This window comes from Ranitomeya variabilis, chromosome 3, assembly GCF_051348905.1.
Source record: "Ranitomeya variabilis isolate aRanVar5 chromosome 3, aRanVar5.hap1, whole genome shotgun sequence".
Lineage (NCBI taxonomy): Eukaryota > Metazoa > Chordata > Amphibia > Anura > Dendrobatidae > Ranitomeya > Ranitomeya variabilis.
Window position 1 is genome coordinate 764,511,797 of NC_135234.1, and position 12,299 is coordinate 764,524,095.

At 44.3% G+C, this 12,299-nt stretch overlaps 1 protein-coding gene across 5 annotated transcripts; it reads left to right on the top strand.

The window, feature by feature from the left end:
• Nucleotides 1-2,145: 2,145 nt before the first annotated feature.
• Nucleotides 2,146-7,303, top strand: LOC143817373 (P2Y purinoceptor 2-like). 5 transcript variants are annotated; one of them, XM_077298749.1, is made up of 4 exons: nt 2,146-2,428; nt 2,965-3,145; nt 5,496-5,587; nt 6,215-7,215. In XM_077298749.1, the coding sequence occupies exon 4, from the start codon at nt 6,231-6,233 to the stop codon at nt 7,140-7,142; it is 912 nt and encodes a 303-aa protein (XP_077154864.1). In that variant the 5' UTR covers nt 2,146-2,428; nt 2,965-3,145; nt 5,496-5,587; nt 6,215-6,230; the 3' UTR covers nt 7,143-7,215. The 5 variants fall into 5 exon arrangements, with proteins under 5 accessions (XP_077154864.1, XP_077154865.1, XP_077154862.1 ...); XM_077298750.1 differs by having other exon boundaries at nt 2,311-2,428; nt 2,933-3,145; XM_077298747.1 differs by lacking the exon at nt 2,146-2,428 and having other exon boundaries at nt 2,468-3,145; nt 6,215-7,303.
• The last annotated feature ends 4,996 nt before the right edge of the window (nt 7,304-12,299 follow it).

The following is a 12,299-nucleotide window of genomic DNA, read 5'->3' on the forward strand; positions in this document are numbered from 1 at the left end:
CCTGTATTATACCCCAGAGCTGCACTCACTATTCTGCTGGTGCAGTCACTGTGTACATACAATACATTACTGATCCTGAGTTACATCCTGTATTATACCCCAGAGCTGCACTCACTATGTACATACAATACATTACTGATCCTGAGTTACATCCTGTATTATACTCCAGAGCTGCACTCACTATTCTGCTGGCGCAGTCACTGTGTACATACATTACATTACTGATCCTGAGTTACCTCCTGTATTATACTCCAGAGCTGCATCTCTATTCTGCTGGTGCAGTCACTGTGTACATACATTATATTACTGATCCTGAGTTACATCCTGTATTATACTCCAGAGCTGCACTCACTATTCTGCTGGTGCAGTCACTGTGTACATACATTACGTTACTGATCCTGAGTTACCTCCTGTATTATACCCCAGAGCTGCACTCACTATTCTGCTGGTGCAGTCACTGTGTACATACATTACATTACTGATCCTGAGCTACATCCTGTATTATACCCCAGAGCTGCACTCACTATTCTGCTGGTGCAGTCACTGTGCACATACATTACATTACTGATCCTGAGTTACCTCCTGTAATATACCCCAGAGCTGCACTCACTATTCTGCTGGTGCAGTCACTGTGTACATACATTACATTACTGATCCTGAGTTACATCCTGTAATATACCCCAGAGCTGCACTCACTATTCTGCTGGTGCAGTCACTGTGTACATACATTACATTACTGATCCTGAGTTACATCCTGCATTATACCCCACAGCTGCACTCACTGTTCTGCTGGAGCAGTCACTGTGTACATACATTACATTACTGATCCTGAGTTACATCCTGTATTATACTCCAGAGCTGCACTCACTGTTCTGCTGGTGCAGTCACTGTGTACATACAGTACATTACTGATCCTGAGTTACATCCTGTATTATACTCCAGAGCTGCACTCACTATTCTGCTGGTGCAGTCACTGTGTACATACATTACATTACTGATCCAGAGATACATCCTGTATTATACTCCAGAGCTGCATCTCTATTCTGCTGGTGCAGTCACTGTGTACATACATTATATTACTGATCCTGAGTTACATCCTGTATTATACTCCAGAGCTGCACTCACTATTCTGCTGGTGCAGTCACTGTGTACATACATTACGTTACTGATCCTGAGTTACCTCCTGTATTATACCCCAGAGCTGCACTCACTATTCTGCTGGTGCAGTCACTGTGTACATACATTACATTACTGATCCTGAGTTACCTCCTGTAATATACCCCAGAGCTGCACTCACTATTCTGCTGGTGCAGTCACTGTGTACATACATTACATTACTGATCCTGAGTTACATCCTGTAATATACCCCAGAGCTGCACTCACTATTCTGCTGGTGCAGTCACTGTGTACATACATTACATTACTGATCCTGAGTTACATCCTGCATTATACCCCACAGCTGCATTCACTGTTCTGCTGGTGCAGTCACTGTGTACATACATTACATTACTGATCCTGAGTTACATCCTGTATTATACTCCAGAGCTGCACTCACTATTCTGCTGGTGCAGTCACTGTGTACATACAGTACATTACTGATCCTGAGTTACATCCTGTATTATACTCCAGAGCTGCACTCACTGTTCTGCTGGTGCAGTCACTGTGTACATACATTACATTACTGATCCTGAGTTACATCCTGTATTATACCCCAGAGCTGCACTCACTATTCTGCTGGTGCAGTCACTGTGTACATACATTACATTACTGATCCTGAGTTACATCCTGTATTATACTCCAGAGCTGCACTCACTGTTCTGCTGGTGCAGTCACTGTGTACATACATTACATTACTGATCCTGAGTTACATCCTGTATTATACTCCAGAGCTGCACTCACTATTCTGATGGTGCAGTCACTGTGTACATACATTACATTACTGATCCTGAGTTACCTCCTGTATTATACTCCAGAGCTGCACTCACTATTCTGCTGGTGCAGTCACTGTGTACATACATTACTGCTCCTGAGTTACCTCCTGTATTATACCCCAGAGCTGCACTCACTATTCTGCCTAGAATGCTTATCCTGTATTTATGGCACATTGTGTCATTATTTACCCTGGGGATGTTGTGGTGTTCCCTTGTTGTCACTGAGAGTGATACATTGTGGCTGGCTTCTCCTTCCCTGGGCTCCATGCTATGATGTGTTTTTAGGCTGTGTTCCACCCGCCACCTTACATCGCACACACAGGACTCTGGTGTCATTCTCGGCTGCATTATATATTGCGGCATCACATCCTCCTATAGAAGGTGGAGACATGATCCTGTGATTCAACTTCATGAGCGGTGAATGATCAACTTCTCTGTTTGTTCTGAGCTACAAAACTTTGTGAAAGTTCATTAATCCTTCAGCGGCGGGATGAAAGGTGAGTACAATTAATGGGGCGCCCCTGATCACGTACCGTGAGATACTTTACACGTTAGCGTAGCACAGTCCGAGCTTTTCTTACATGTCCTGTACAGATGTAGCAGAGCTGAGTTTGTCATCTTTGAATCCGCATTGACTGTGCAGAGTTATCCGAACATTCCGTAAGGTTACAATGTATCTGTACACTACAAGGTTCCTACATGGACTAAACCTAAGGGCAAATTCAGCTCTGATACATGTGAAATCAGCAGTTCCACACCAGGTGTATTTACATCCATGGAGGTGGAGAAATCACTCAGCAGATGGAGTCTCAGATGTGGGAGATCAAGTCCCAACAAGCTCAGCTTTACTACATCTAACAAAACCAGCTCTGCTGCATTTTAACCTCTGCTTAATTTGATAAGTTTGTCTTGGCTACGTCTGACAAACATAACTCTGCCGGATCTACCGACTGAATTCTGTAAGACTTGACGGATTCATCCATACTTATTTCTGATGACAGACCTAATTATTTGCTGCATTTGACAAACACAGCTCTGCTTCATCTGATAATCTGATTTCACAAACAACCATGGAGATTTTCTACATTGGAATACTGGAGTTCTGAAAAAGCACTGCGGCACCTGGCAAACAAAGCACTGCGACACCTGGCAAACAAAGCACTGCGACACCTGGCAAACAAAGCACTGCGACACCTGGCAAACTCAGCTCAACTGTGAGTAAAATAAATACATTTCACAAATTAACTCTTTGCAATGACAAATTCGGCTCCTATCAGCAAATACTGGGGGATGTAACACTCTACAGATGTCTGTAAGTGAAGGAAGCCGCTATATTACAAAGGTTTCTAAACCTGATGTACAGATACTGAGCCGCTGTATCTAAGCCTATCATGTGTGATACTGTCTACTGAGCTGTTATCTAATCCTCTCCAGTGTGATACTGAGTGCTGAGCCGTGTATCTAATCCTATCCTGTGTGATACTGTCTGCTGAGCTGTGTATCTAATCCTATTCTGTGTGATACTGACTGCTGAGCCGTGTATCTAATCCTATCCTGTGTGATACTGTCTGCTGAGCTGTGTATCTAATCCTATTCTGTGTGATACTGACTGCTGAGCCGTGTATCTAATCCTATCCTGTGTGATACTGTCTGCTGAGCCGTGTATCTAATCCTCTCCTGTGTGATACTGTCTGCTGAGCTGTGTATCTAATCCTATCCTGTGTGATACTGTCTGCTGAGCTTTGTATCTAATCCTATCCTGTGTGATACTGTCTGCTGAGCCGTGTATCTAATCCTCTCCTGTGTGATACCGTCTGCTGAGCTGGGTATCTAATCCTCTCCTGTGTGATACTGTCTGCTGAGCCGTGTATCTAATCCCATCCTATGTGATACTGTCTGCTGAGATGTATTTCTGGAATTGCCAGTTGTCTAATTCCCTGATGTATACATGTGGGGTGACTCATATAAACTTTATTCCAAGCGATATAAAACAATAAAACCTTCCACTCTCCTTGAAGACCTAAAATGACGCCGGGCCCCACAGTAATAATCCCAGACCCCGTCTTACCTTGTGCGGTGTAGGCGTCGGGCCGCTGCGCCTCTGTCTGCCCGCGCTCGATCTCCGTGCTATCAGCAGATTAGTAGGTGGAGGAGTTTCATCCAATGTTTATAAATAATCAGACACAATGCAACATAATAACCAGTGACACATAAATAGTAAGTGGAAACCCGCTGCCGGAGTGGAATGATACTGAGCGGGGAGGACCGGATAGATACGGCCACACATGGATCAGACGGCTGGGGATATTCCAGGGTGGATTTAATTTATGGAATCTTTTGAGATAAATGAATATTAAATATATCAGCAGCACCACAGAAGAATGGCGGATTGGACACATGTTCCCAACCCTGCTGCTTTCCAGTTAGCTCCCAGGCTCAGCACCTGAGATTCTCCCACAGTCCTTTGCTAGTTTTTGGCTGTAGTCTCATAAGTGTTGTGAATGTAGCTTTGCGTGTCCTTAGACTGGGAGACATGATGTAATTTAAGATCAGACATGGAAAGTGGAGAAATGGCAAAATTGCATAATGTTTTGTGTGAATTTAAGTTTTCAAACTAATCTAAAAGTGGAAGTGAAATTTAATGTGACAACCATTATTTGTCATCCCCTGCATAGACACAGGTTGTGAGTGGTTTTACAGCTCAACAATTTTCACAGAGCTGAGCTGTAATACCAAACCCAACCTCATGATATGTGTGGCACTCTTTCTGGGGAAAAAAACCCCAGACTATTATTATTGATTGCTCCAATTAGGTGGTCTGTCTGACTGATCAAAGGACCAATGAATGGACAGGTGTGATGGCCAATTAGTGTTCCCGAAGTGATTAGCTAAATTTCCTATTGTATACTTTTGGATACTACATTGTTCACTTCTGGATGGCTACTCTCTGTTCTGACCAGGCCATCTATCTGATCATTCTCCAGATTAACCCCTGTAGGCCTATTCGGGTGTGATCTAGGTATGCCTGACCACTCTCTGTCCATTTCTTATGCCTAGCACTTGCATTCTGACTCTGCTTAATTTGATTACATGGGTCAGATTCTGTCCTTGACTCTCTGGTTCTGACCTGGCTTCACTTGACTATGATAATTGATAGGTGTTTCTCTTTGTCACTGACTCTGTGGGTCTGACCCGGCTTGTTTGATGTTCTCCTTCAACCTTTTTCAATGGTCTTCAGCTACTTTACAGATTCACCCTTGGAATCCCTGCAGTGAATGCTAAATACCTGCATAGCTTTCAAAGCCATGTAACCCAAGAATAGGGCTAACTGGATTGGCTAGAATTAGAAAACATGGCTGTTTTCTCCTATGGCTGTATCTTTTCATTGTCTTTTAATGCAGCTAAACATGATTGAACTGAATGAGTTGCAATACCAGACACATCATGTTATTAAACGTGGCACTGTTTCTGCAAGAAAGCAGCCACTAACAACTACATTTCCGTTAATAGAGTAATATTATTTAACACCTTGCCTTTTGTATCTCTCTATTGCTGTCTGATCAGAAATGTACTCGCATTGGAGACAAGTAGAAAAAGATGAAAGCAACAAAACTGGCGCTTTCTGATCCCGCTAAATAATATTAAATGATTTAAAGGTGAGTGCCTGGGGGTTTATTGTTCACCATACTTAAAGCCTGTTTTGTTTATAGCTGTGCAGCAAGTTTTGTTTTTTTTCCCAAAATCTGGGGTGCTGTAATGGGGTCCAAACACACCCCTAGACCAGTAACCAAGTGTAATGGTGCTTTATACTCTGATAAATGCATCTAGTGACCTTAGGCTTTTTTTTGTCACATATTTATTAAGTCTGTGCTTATTTTTTAGAGAGATTCCCATATTTATTGTACAAAACATCTTAATATTTTGCTTCCTCCTTTAGTGCAATAATAATACATTGATTTTATTGGAAGGAATAAGCAGGTTGGGGGTAAATTATTTAAAGCTGATTTCTGGGGATCATTGACATGTGAAGAGGGAAATGCAAGGAATACAGAAGTCATGTCTACCCTTCTTTTTACTACTCTATTTATTACTTTTAAATCGGGAAGGACACTATGTAGACATGTTTTTTTTTCTCTCCTAATCATCATCTATGTTTGGTTGAGGGAGGTTGAGTTTTATGGCCCAAGTATTGACCTTCCTATATGAAAAGCCTTCTAGAACTTGTAAAACCAGTTGACATGTACATTTTTGATAATCTTCTTTCTCATCATTAACTCTTACAGTGTCTTTTCTTTATCCATGGATGACCCACAAGAAAACTTGACCTACAGATGTATATTCGATGAAGACTTCAAGTACATCCTTCTCCCCGTCTCTTACGGAATTGTATTTGCATTTGGTTTCATACTCAACGTTCTCGCCCTCTACATTTTCATATTTCGGATCCGACCGTGGAAAGTGGTCAACATTTTTATGTTTAACCTGGCGCTCTCAGACTTGTTGTATGTCTTGTCTTTGCCTTTCTTGGCATATTATTACTCCAAAGCGAATGACTGGCCTTTCAGTGAAGCCTTCTGTAAGATTGTTCGTTTCCTGTTCTACACCAGCCTGTACTGCAGCATCCTCTTCTTACTGTGTATCAGCATTTATAGATTCCTGGCTGTATGTTACCCCTTGCGGTTTCTTCAATGGGGGAAAATCCGTTATGCAAGGATAGCCTCAGTGTCTATTTGGGTTGTCGTAATTGCGATGCAATCCCCTATGTTTTATTTTGTCTCCACCAGTATGAGTGATAATAGCACCGTGTGCCACGACACCTCTAAAATTGAACTTTTTGACCAATTTGTCATTTACAGCACCGTCAACTTGTCCATACTCTTCTGTGTCCCCTTCACCATCCTCATTATTAGCTATTGCTACATGATCTACGTGCTCATCCAGCCAATGGAGAGCTCGACTCAGACTGCCGAGTCCAAGAAGAAGTCCATCAAGATGATCATCACAGTAATGTTGGTATTCATCTTAAGTTTTTTGCCATTTCACGTCACCAGGACTTTGTATTACTACTATCGTAAAGTAGACCTGGCCCCATGTTCTACTCTAAACATGGTTAATGCAGCCTACAAGTCTACGAGACCGTTGGCCAGTGTCAACAGTTGCCTAGATCCAATATTGTACTTTCTGGTTTGGAGGTTCAGGTTAAGGTCTTAAAATGGATAGGAGTCATCTATAAACTGATATAACATTGCTGTATAAGTTTTTATTATATAAACTGTTTTTTATGCTTTTACTATGTGTACAGTAACTTTCTTTATAACCGAACTAGCTGAAGAGCCCGGCGTTGCCTGGGCATAGTAAATATCTGTGGTTAGTTATAGCACCTCACTTCTCTTATTTTCCCATCACGCCTCTCATTTTCCCCTCACATCTTTCATTTTCTCCCTCACATCTCTCATTTTCTCCCTCACACCTCTCATTCCCCCCTATCACTTGTCATTTCCACCTCACATCTGTCATTTTCCGATCACTCCACTATTTTCCCTCACTCCTGTCATTTTGCACTCACACCTTTTCATTTTCACCTCACACCTCTCATTTTCCCCTCGGTATATACGTTTGTCATCTCCCTTATATATAGTGTATACCTGTATGTCATCTGCTGTATATAGTATATTCCTGTATGTCATCTCCTCCTGTATATAGTATATTCCTGTATGTCATCTCCCCTGTAAATAGTATATACCTGCTGTATGTCACCTCCCCTGTATACAGTATGTACCTATGTGTTATCTCCCCTGTATATAGTATATACCTGTGTCATCTCCTGTATATAGTATATACCTGTCATCTCCTCCTGTATATAGTATATACCTGTGTGTCATCTCCCCTGTATATAGTATATATGTGTGTGTGTCATCTCCCCTGTATATAGTATATATCTGTGTGTCATCTCCTCCTGTATATAGTATATACCTGTGTGTCATCTCCTCCTGTATATAGTATATACCTGTGTGTCATCTCCTCCTGTATATAGTATATATCTGTATGTCATCTCCTCCTGTATTAGACCTCGTTCACACGTTATTTGGTCAGTATTTTTACCTCAGTATTTGTAAGCTAAATTGGCAGCCTGATAACTCCCCAGCCTACAGTAAGCCCTCCCCCTGGCAGTATGTAATAGCTCACACATAACACATAATAGACTGGTCATGTGACTGACAGTTGCCGTATTTCCTATATGGTACATTTGTTGCTCTTGTAGTTTGTCTGCTTATTAATCAGATTTTTATTTTTGAAGGATAATACCAGACTTGTGTGTGTTTTAGGGCGAGTTTCATGTGTTGAGTTGCGTGTGACAACATGCATGTAGTGAGTTTTGTGTGGCGACATGCGTGTAGCAACTTTTTGTGTGTCAAGTTGCATGTGACAGGTTAGTGCAGCAAGTTGTGTGCAGCAAGTTTTGCGCGTGTCGAGTTTTATGTGTGGTGCGTTTTGAGTATGTGCAAGTTTTGTGTGAGGCAACTTTTGCATGTGTTGCAACTTTTGTGCGTGTGGCAATTTTTCCGCGTGTGCAAGTTTTGCATGTGGCGAGTTTTGCACGTGTGGCGAGTTTTATGCGAGCCTAGTTTTGCATGTGGCGAGTTTTGAGCGGCGACTTTTGTGTTTCGACTTTTATGTGGCGAGGTTGGTGTATGTGTGGTGAAATGTGCGCTGAGGGTGGTATATGTGTTCGAGCACGTGGTAGTGTGTGGCGCATTTTGTGTGTGTGTTCATATCCCCGTGGTGGTGTGGTGATTATCCCATGTCGGGGCCCCACCTTAGCAACTGTACGGTATATACTCTTTGGCACCATCGCTCTCATTCTTTAAGTCCCCCTTGTTCACATCTGGCAGCTGTCAATTTGCCTCCAACACTTTCCCTTTCACTTTTTCCCCATTATGTAGATAGGGGCAAAATTGTTTGGTGAATTGGAACGCGTGGGGTTAAAATTTCGCCTCACAACATAGCTTTGACGCTCTCGGGGTCCAGACGTGTGACTGTGCAAAATTTTGTGGCTGTAGCTGCGACGGTTCAGATGCCAATCCCGGACATACACATACACACATACACACATACACACATACACACATACACACATACACACATACACTCACACACACACTCAGCTTTATATTATAGATATACTGTACGTGAGACGATCAAAGTGAGGAACCGTAGACAACACAGATCGCTGGACGTGACAGGGCACTGACCGTGTAGCAGTAGTTAACAGAACTAATCTGGGCACGTATACTTTTGATAACAATCTTTTTGATATCCTCCAATGCCTATCTACCGATAGTCTAAAGACGGGGCTCTGAGCACCAGCCATGGGTAAGACTTGGCAAGTGACCAGTGATGTAGCTTCGAGCTCCGGAGTCCCATTGGAAAATCTATGCTGTCACCTACAGTGGTGCTTGAAAATTTGTGATATTTTCTGAATTTTCTGCAAAATGTTGTCCTACATCTGATTTTCACACAAGTAGGTAAAGAGAACCAAATCAAACATTCCAAAATAGTAATCTATTTATTTTTTTAAAATGAGGAAAATAATCCAGTATCCAAGTCCATGAGAGGTAAAATGATGTGAACTTTTGGGTTCAGCAGATAAATGGGAACTTAGAATCTGGTGTTTTCTATCAATACGACGACAATCTGAGGTGTGAGTGGGAGGCCTGTTTTATTTAAAGAATGGGGTTCTATCAAAGCCTGATCTTCATAATGTGTGTTTGAGGAGGTTTATCATGGCATGAACAAACAACATTTCTGAGGACCTCAGAAGAAGTATTCTTGATGCTCATAAGGCTGAAAAATGTTAAAAATAATCTCTAAAGAGTTTTGACTCCACCAATCTGCAGTCAGACATATTATGTACAAATGTAAGAAATTCAAGACCATTATCAGCCTTCCCAGGAGTTGTAGACCAACAAAGTTTACTTAAAGAGCAAGGCATATATAGTCATGTGTCCCTATTACTGCACCTGATACCCCAATACTGAGCCACTGCTGCCGTATGTGACCCTATTACTGCCACTGATACCCCAATACTGAGCCACTGCTGCCGTATGTGACCCTATTACTGCCACTGATACCCCAATACTGAGCCGCTGCTGCTGTATGTGACCCTATTACTGCACCTGATACCCCAATACTGAGCCGCTGCTGCCATATGTGTCCCTATTACTGCCACTGATACCCCAATACTGAGCCACTGCTGCCGTATGTGTCCCTATTACTACACCTGATACCCCAATACTGAGCCGCTGCTGCCATATGTGCCCCTATTACTGCCCCTGATACCCCAATACTGAGCCACTGCTGCCGTATGTGTCCCTATTACTGCCCCTGATACCCCAATACTGAGCCGCTGCTGCCGTATGTGTCCCTATTACTGCACCTGATACCCCAATACTGAGCCGCTGCCGTATGTGTCCCTATTACTGCACCTGATACCCCAATACTGAGCCGCTGCTGCCGTATGTGTCCCTATTACTGCCCCTGATACCCCAATACTGAGCCGCTGCTGCCGTATGTGTCCCTATTACTGCACCTGATACCCCAATACTGAGCCGCTGCTGCCGTATGTGTCCCTATTACTGCCCCTGATACCCCAATACTGAGCCACTGCTGCCGTATGTGCCCCTATTACTGCCCCTGATACCCCAATACTGAGCCGCTGCTGCCGTATGTGTCCCTATTACTGCCCCTGATACCCCAATACTGAGCCACTGCTGCCGTATGTGTCCCTATTACTGCCCCTGATACCCCAATACTGAGCCGCTGCTGCCGTATGTGTCCCTATTACTGCACCTGATACCCAATACTGAGCCGCTGCTGCCATATGTGTCCCTATTATGCAGCGCCCCAGAGTCCTGGTCGTTGCAGTAATGTCGCTCTTCCACCAGGGGGAGTGATGTTGCGTCTGACTGCACTAAAGGAGTTTCTCTAACCAGGTAACACTCACACTACACTTCACACTCCGGCCACCAGGGGGAGTGGTTCTATCTAGTAGGCCACTCCTCACACTCTGGTAAAACTGGGGGTTGGACAGGAAGACAGGGAGAAGTAACTGGGAAGAGCCAGAGGGAGGACCTGTCAGGGATGGGATCCTGACAGATTCCTAAGAAAGGACAAGAAGCGAGGTTTATTGTGCTGAGTGAGAAAAAGCAGGAATATAGCAAAGAGGCAATAGGACCAGAAGGAGTCGTGCTGTAAGATCGAGGCAACGTCCTTCTGAGGCGCAAACAGTCGGTGGCCGGAACGCCGAGCAAGTAAGAGACTACAAGCATTACTTCAAACCACGGCCGGACAGCCAATTATAGGTTGGCTGTCTCACACAAATCACCTAAGCAGACAACGGAGGCAGCTGTGGGAGAGGGGCGACTCTAGGGTCCCGGAAGAACTCCAGGCCTACCCCGTCATACGGGTGCGTCCTACCATATCATCTGGGGGACGGAGAGAACGAACATCAGAGACAGACAGAAGCAGTTGTGAGGACTATCCCGGGAGCTCAGCAGGGAGGAACTACAACACCCAGCGCTAGAAGGTAGACACTGATTCCCACCTGAAAAGGGAACTCCGGATGTGCCGTTGGACCGGCCGCTCTCAGCCAGCCCTGTTAGCAGTGCTCTGGATTGGGTACCTCCAAACCTTCAGTAAAGAGGTAAAGAGACTGCAACCTGGTGTCCTCGTTATTTAGTGTGACCAGCACTGCACCGCACTACCACCACCATCCACACCTTTCATTGGGCGCCCCTCAGCAGGGTCACGGACCGGGTCTAGCCACCGTGACAACCCCAGAGCAGAGACCCAGAGGCCCGGTACCAGGTACCCCTCGGCCCTGCGGCAGTGGGGGCGCCACAACTACTGCACCTCATACCCCAATACTGAGCCGCTGCTGCCGTATGTGCCCCTATTACTGCACCTGATACCCCAATACTGAGCCGCTGCTGCCGTATGTGTCCCTATTACTGCACCTGATACCCCAATACTGAGCCGCTGCTGCCGTATGTGTCCCTATTACTGCCCCTGATACCCCAATACTGAGCCGCTGCTGCCGTATGTGTCCCTATTACTGCACCTGATACCCCAATACTGAGCCGCTGCTGCCGTATGTGTCCCTATTACTGCACCTGATACCCCAATACTGAGCCGCTGCTGCCGTATGTGTTCCTATTACTGCACCTGATACCCCAATACTGAGCCGCTGCTGCCGTATGTGTCCCTATTACTGCACCTGCTGTGTGGTTCTCTGTGCCCTCTAAATTCTAAAGCAACTCTCTACAATATAGTAATGCCAGGTGCAAGTGCCCATATTTTGCCCCTAGA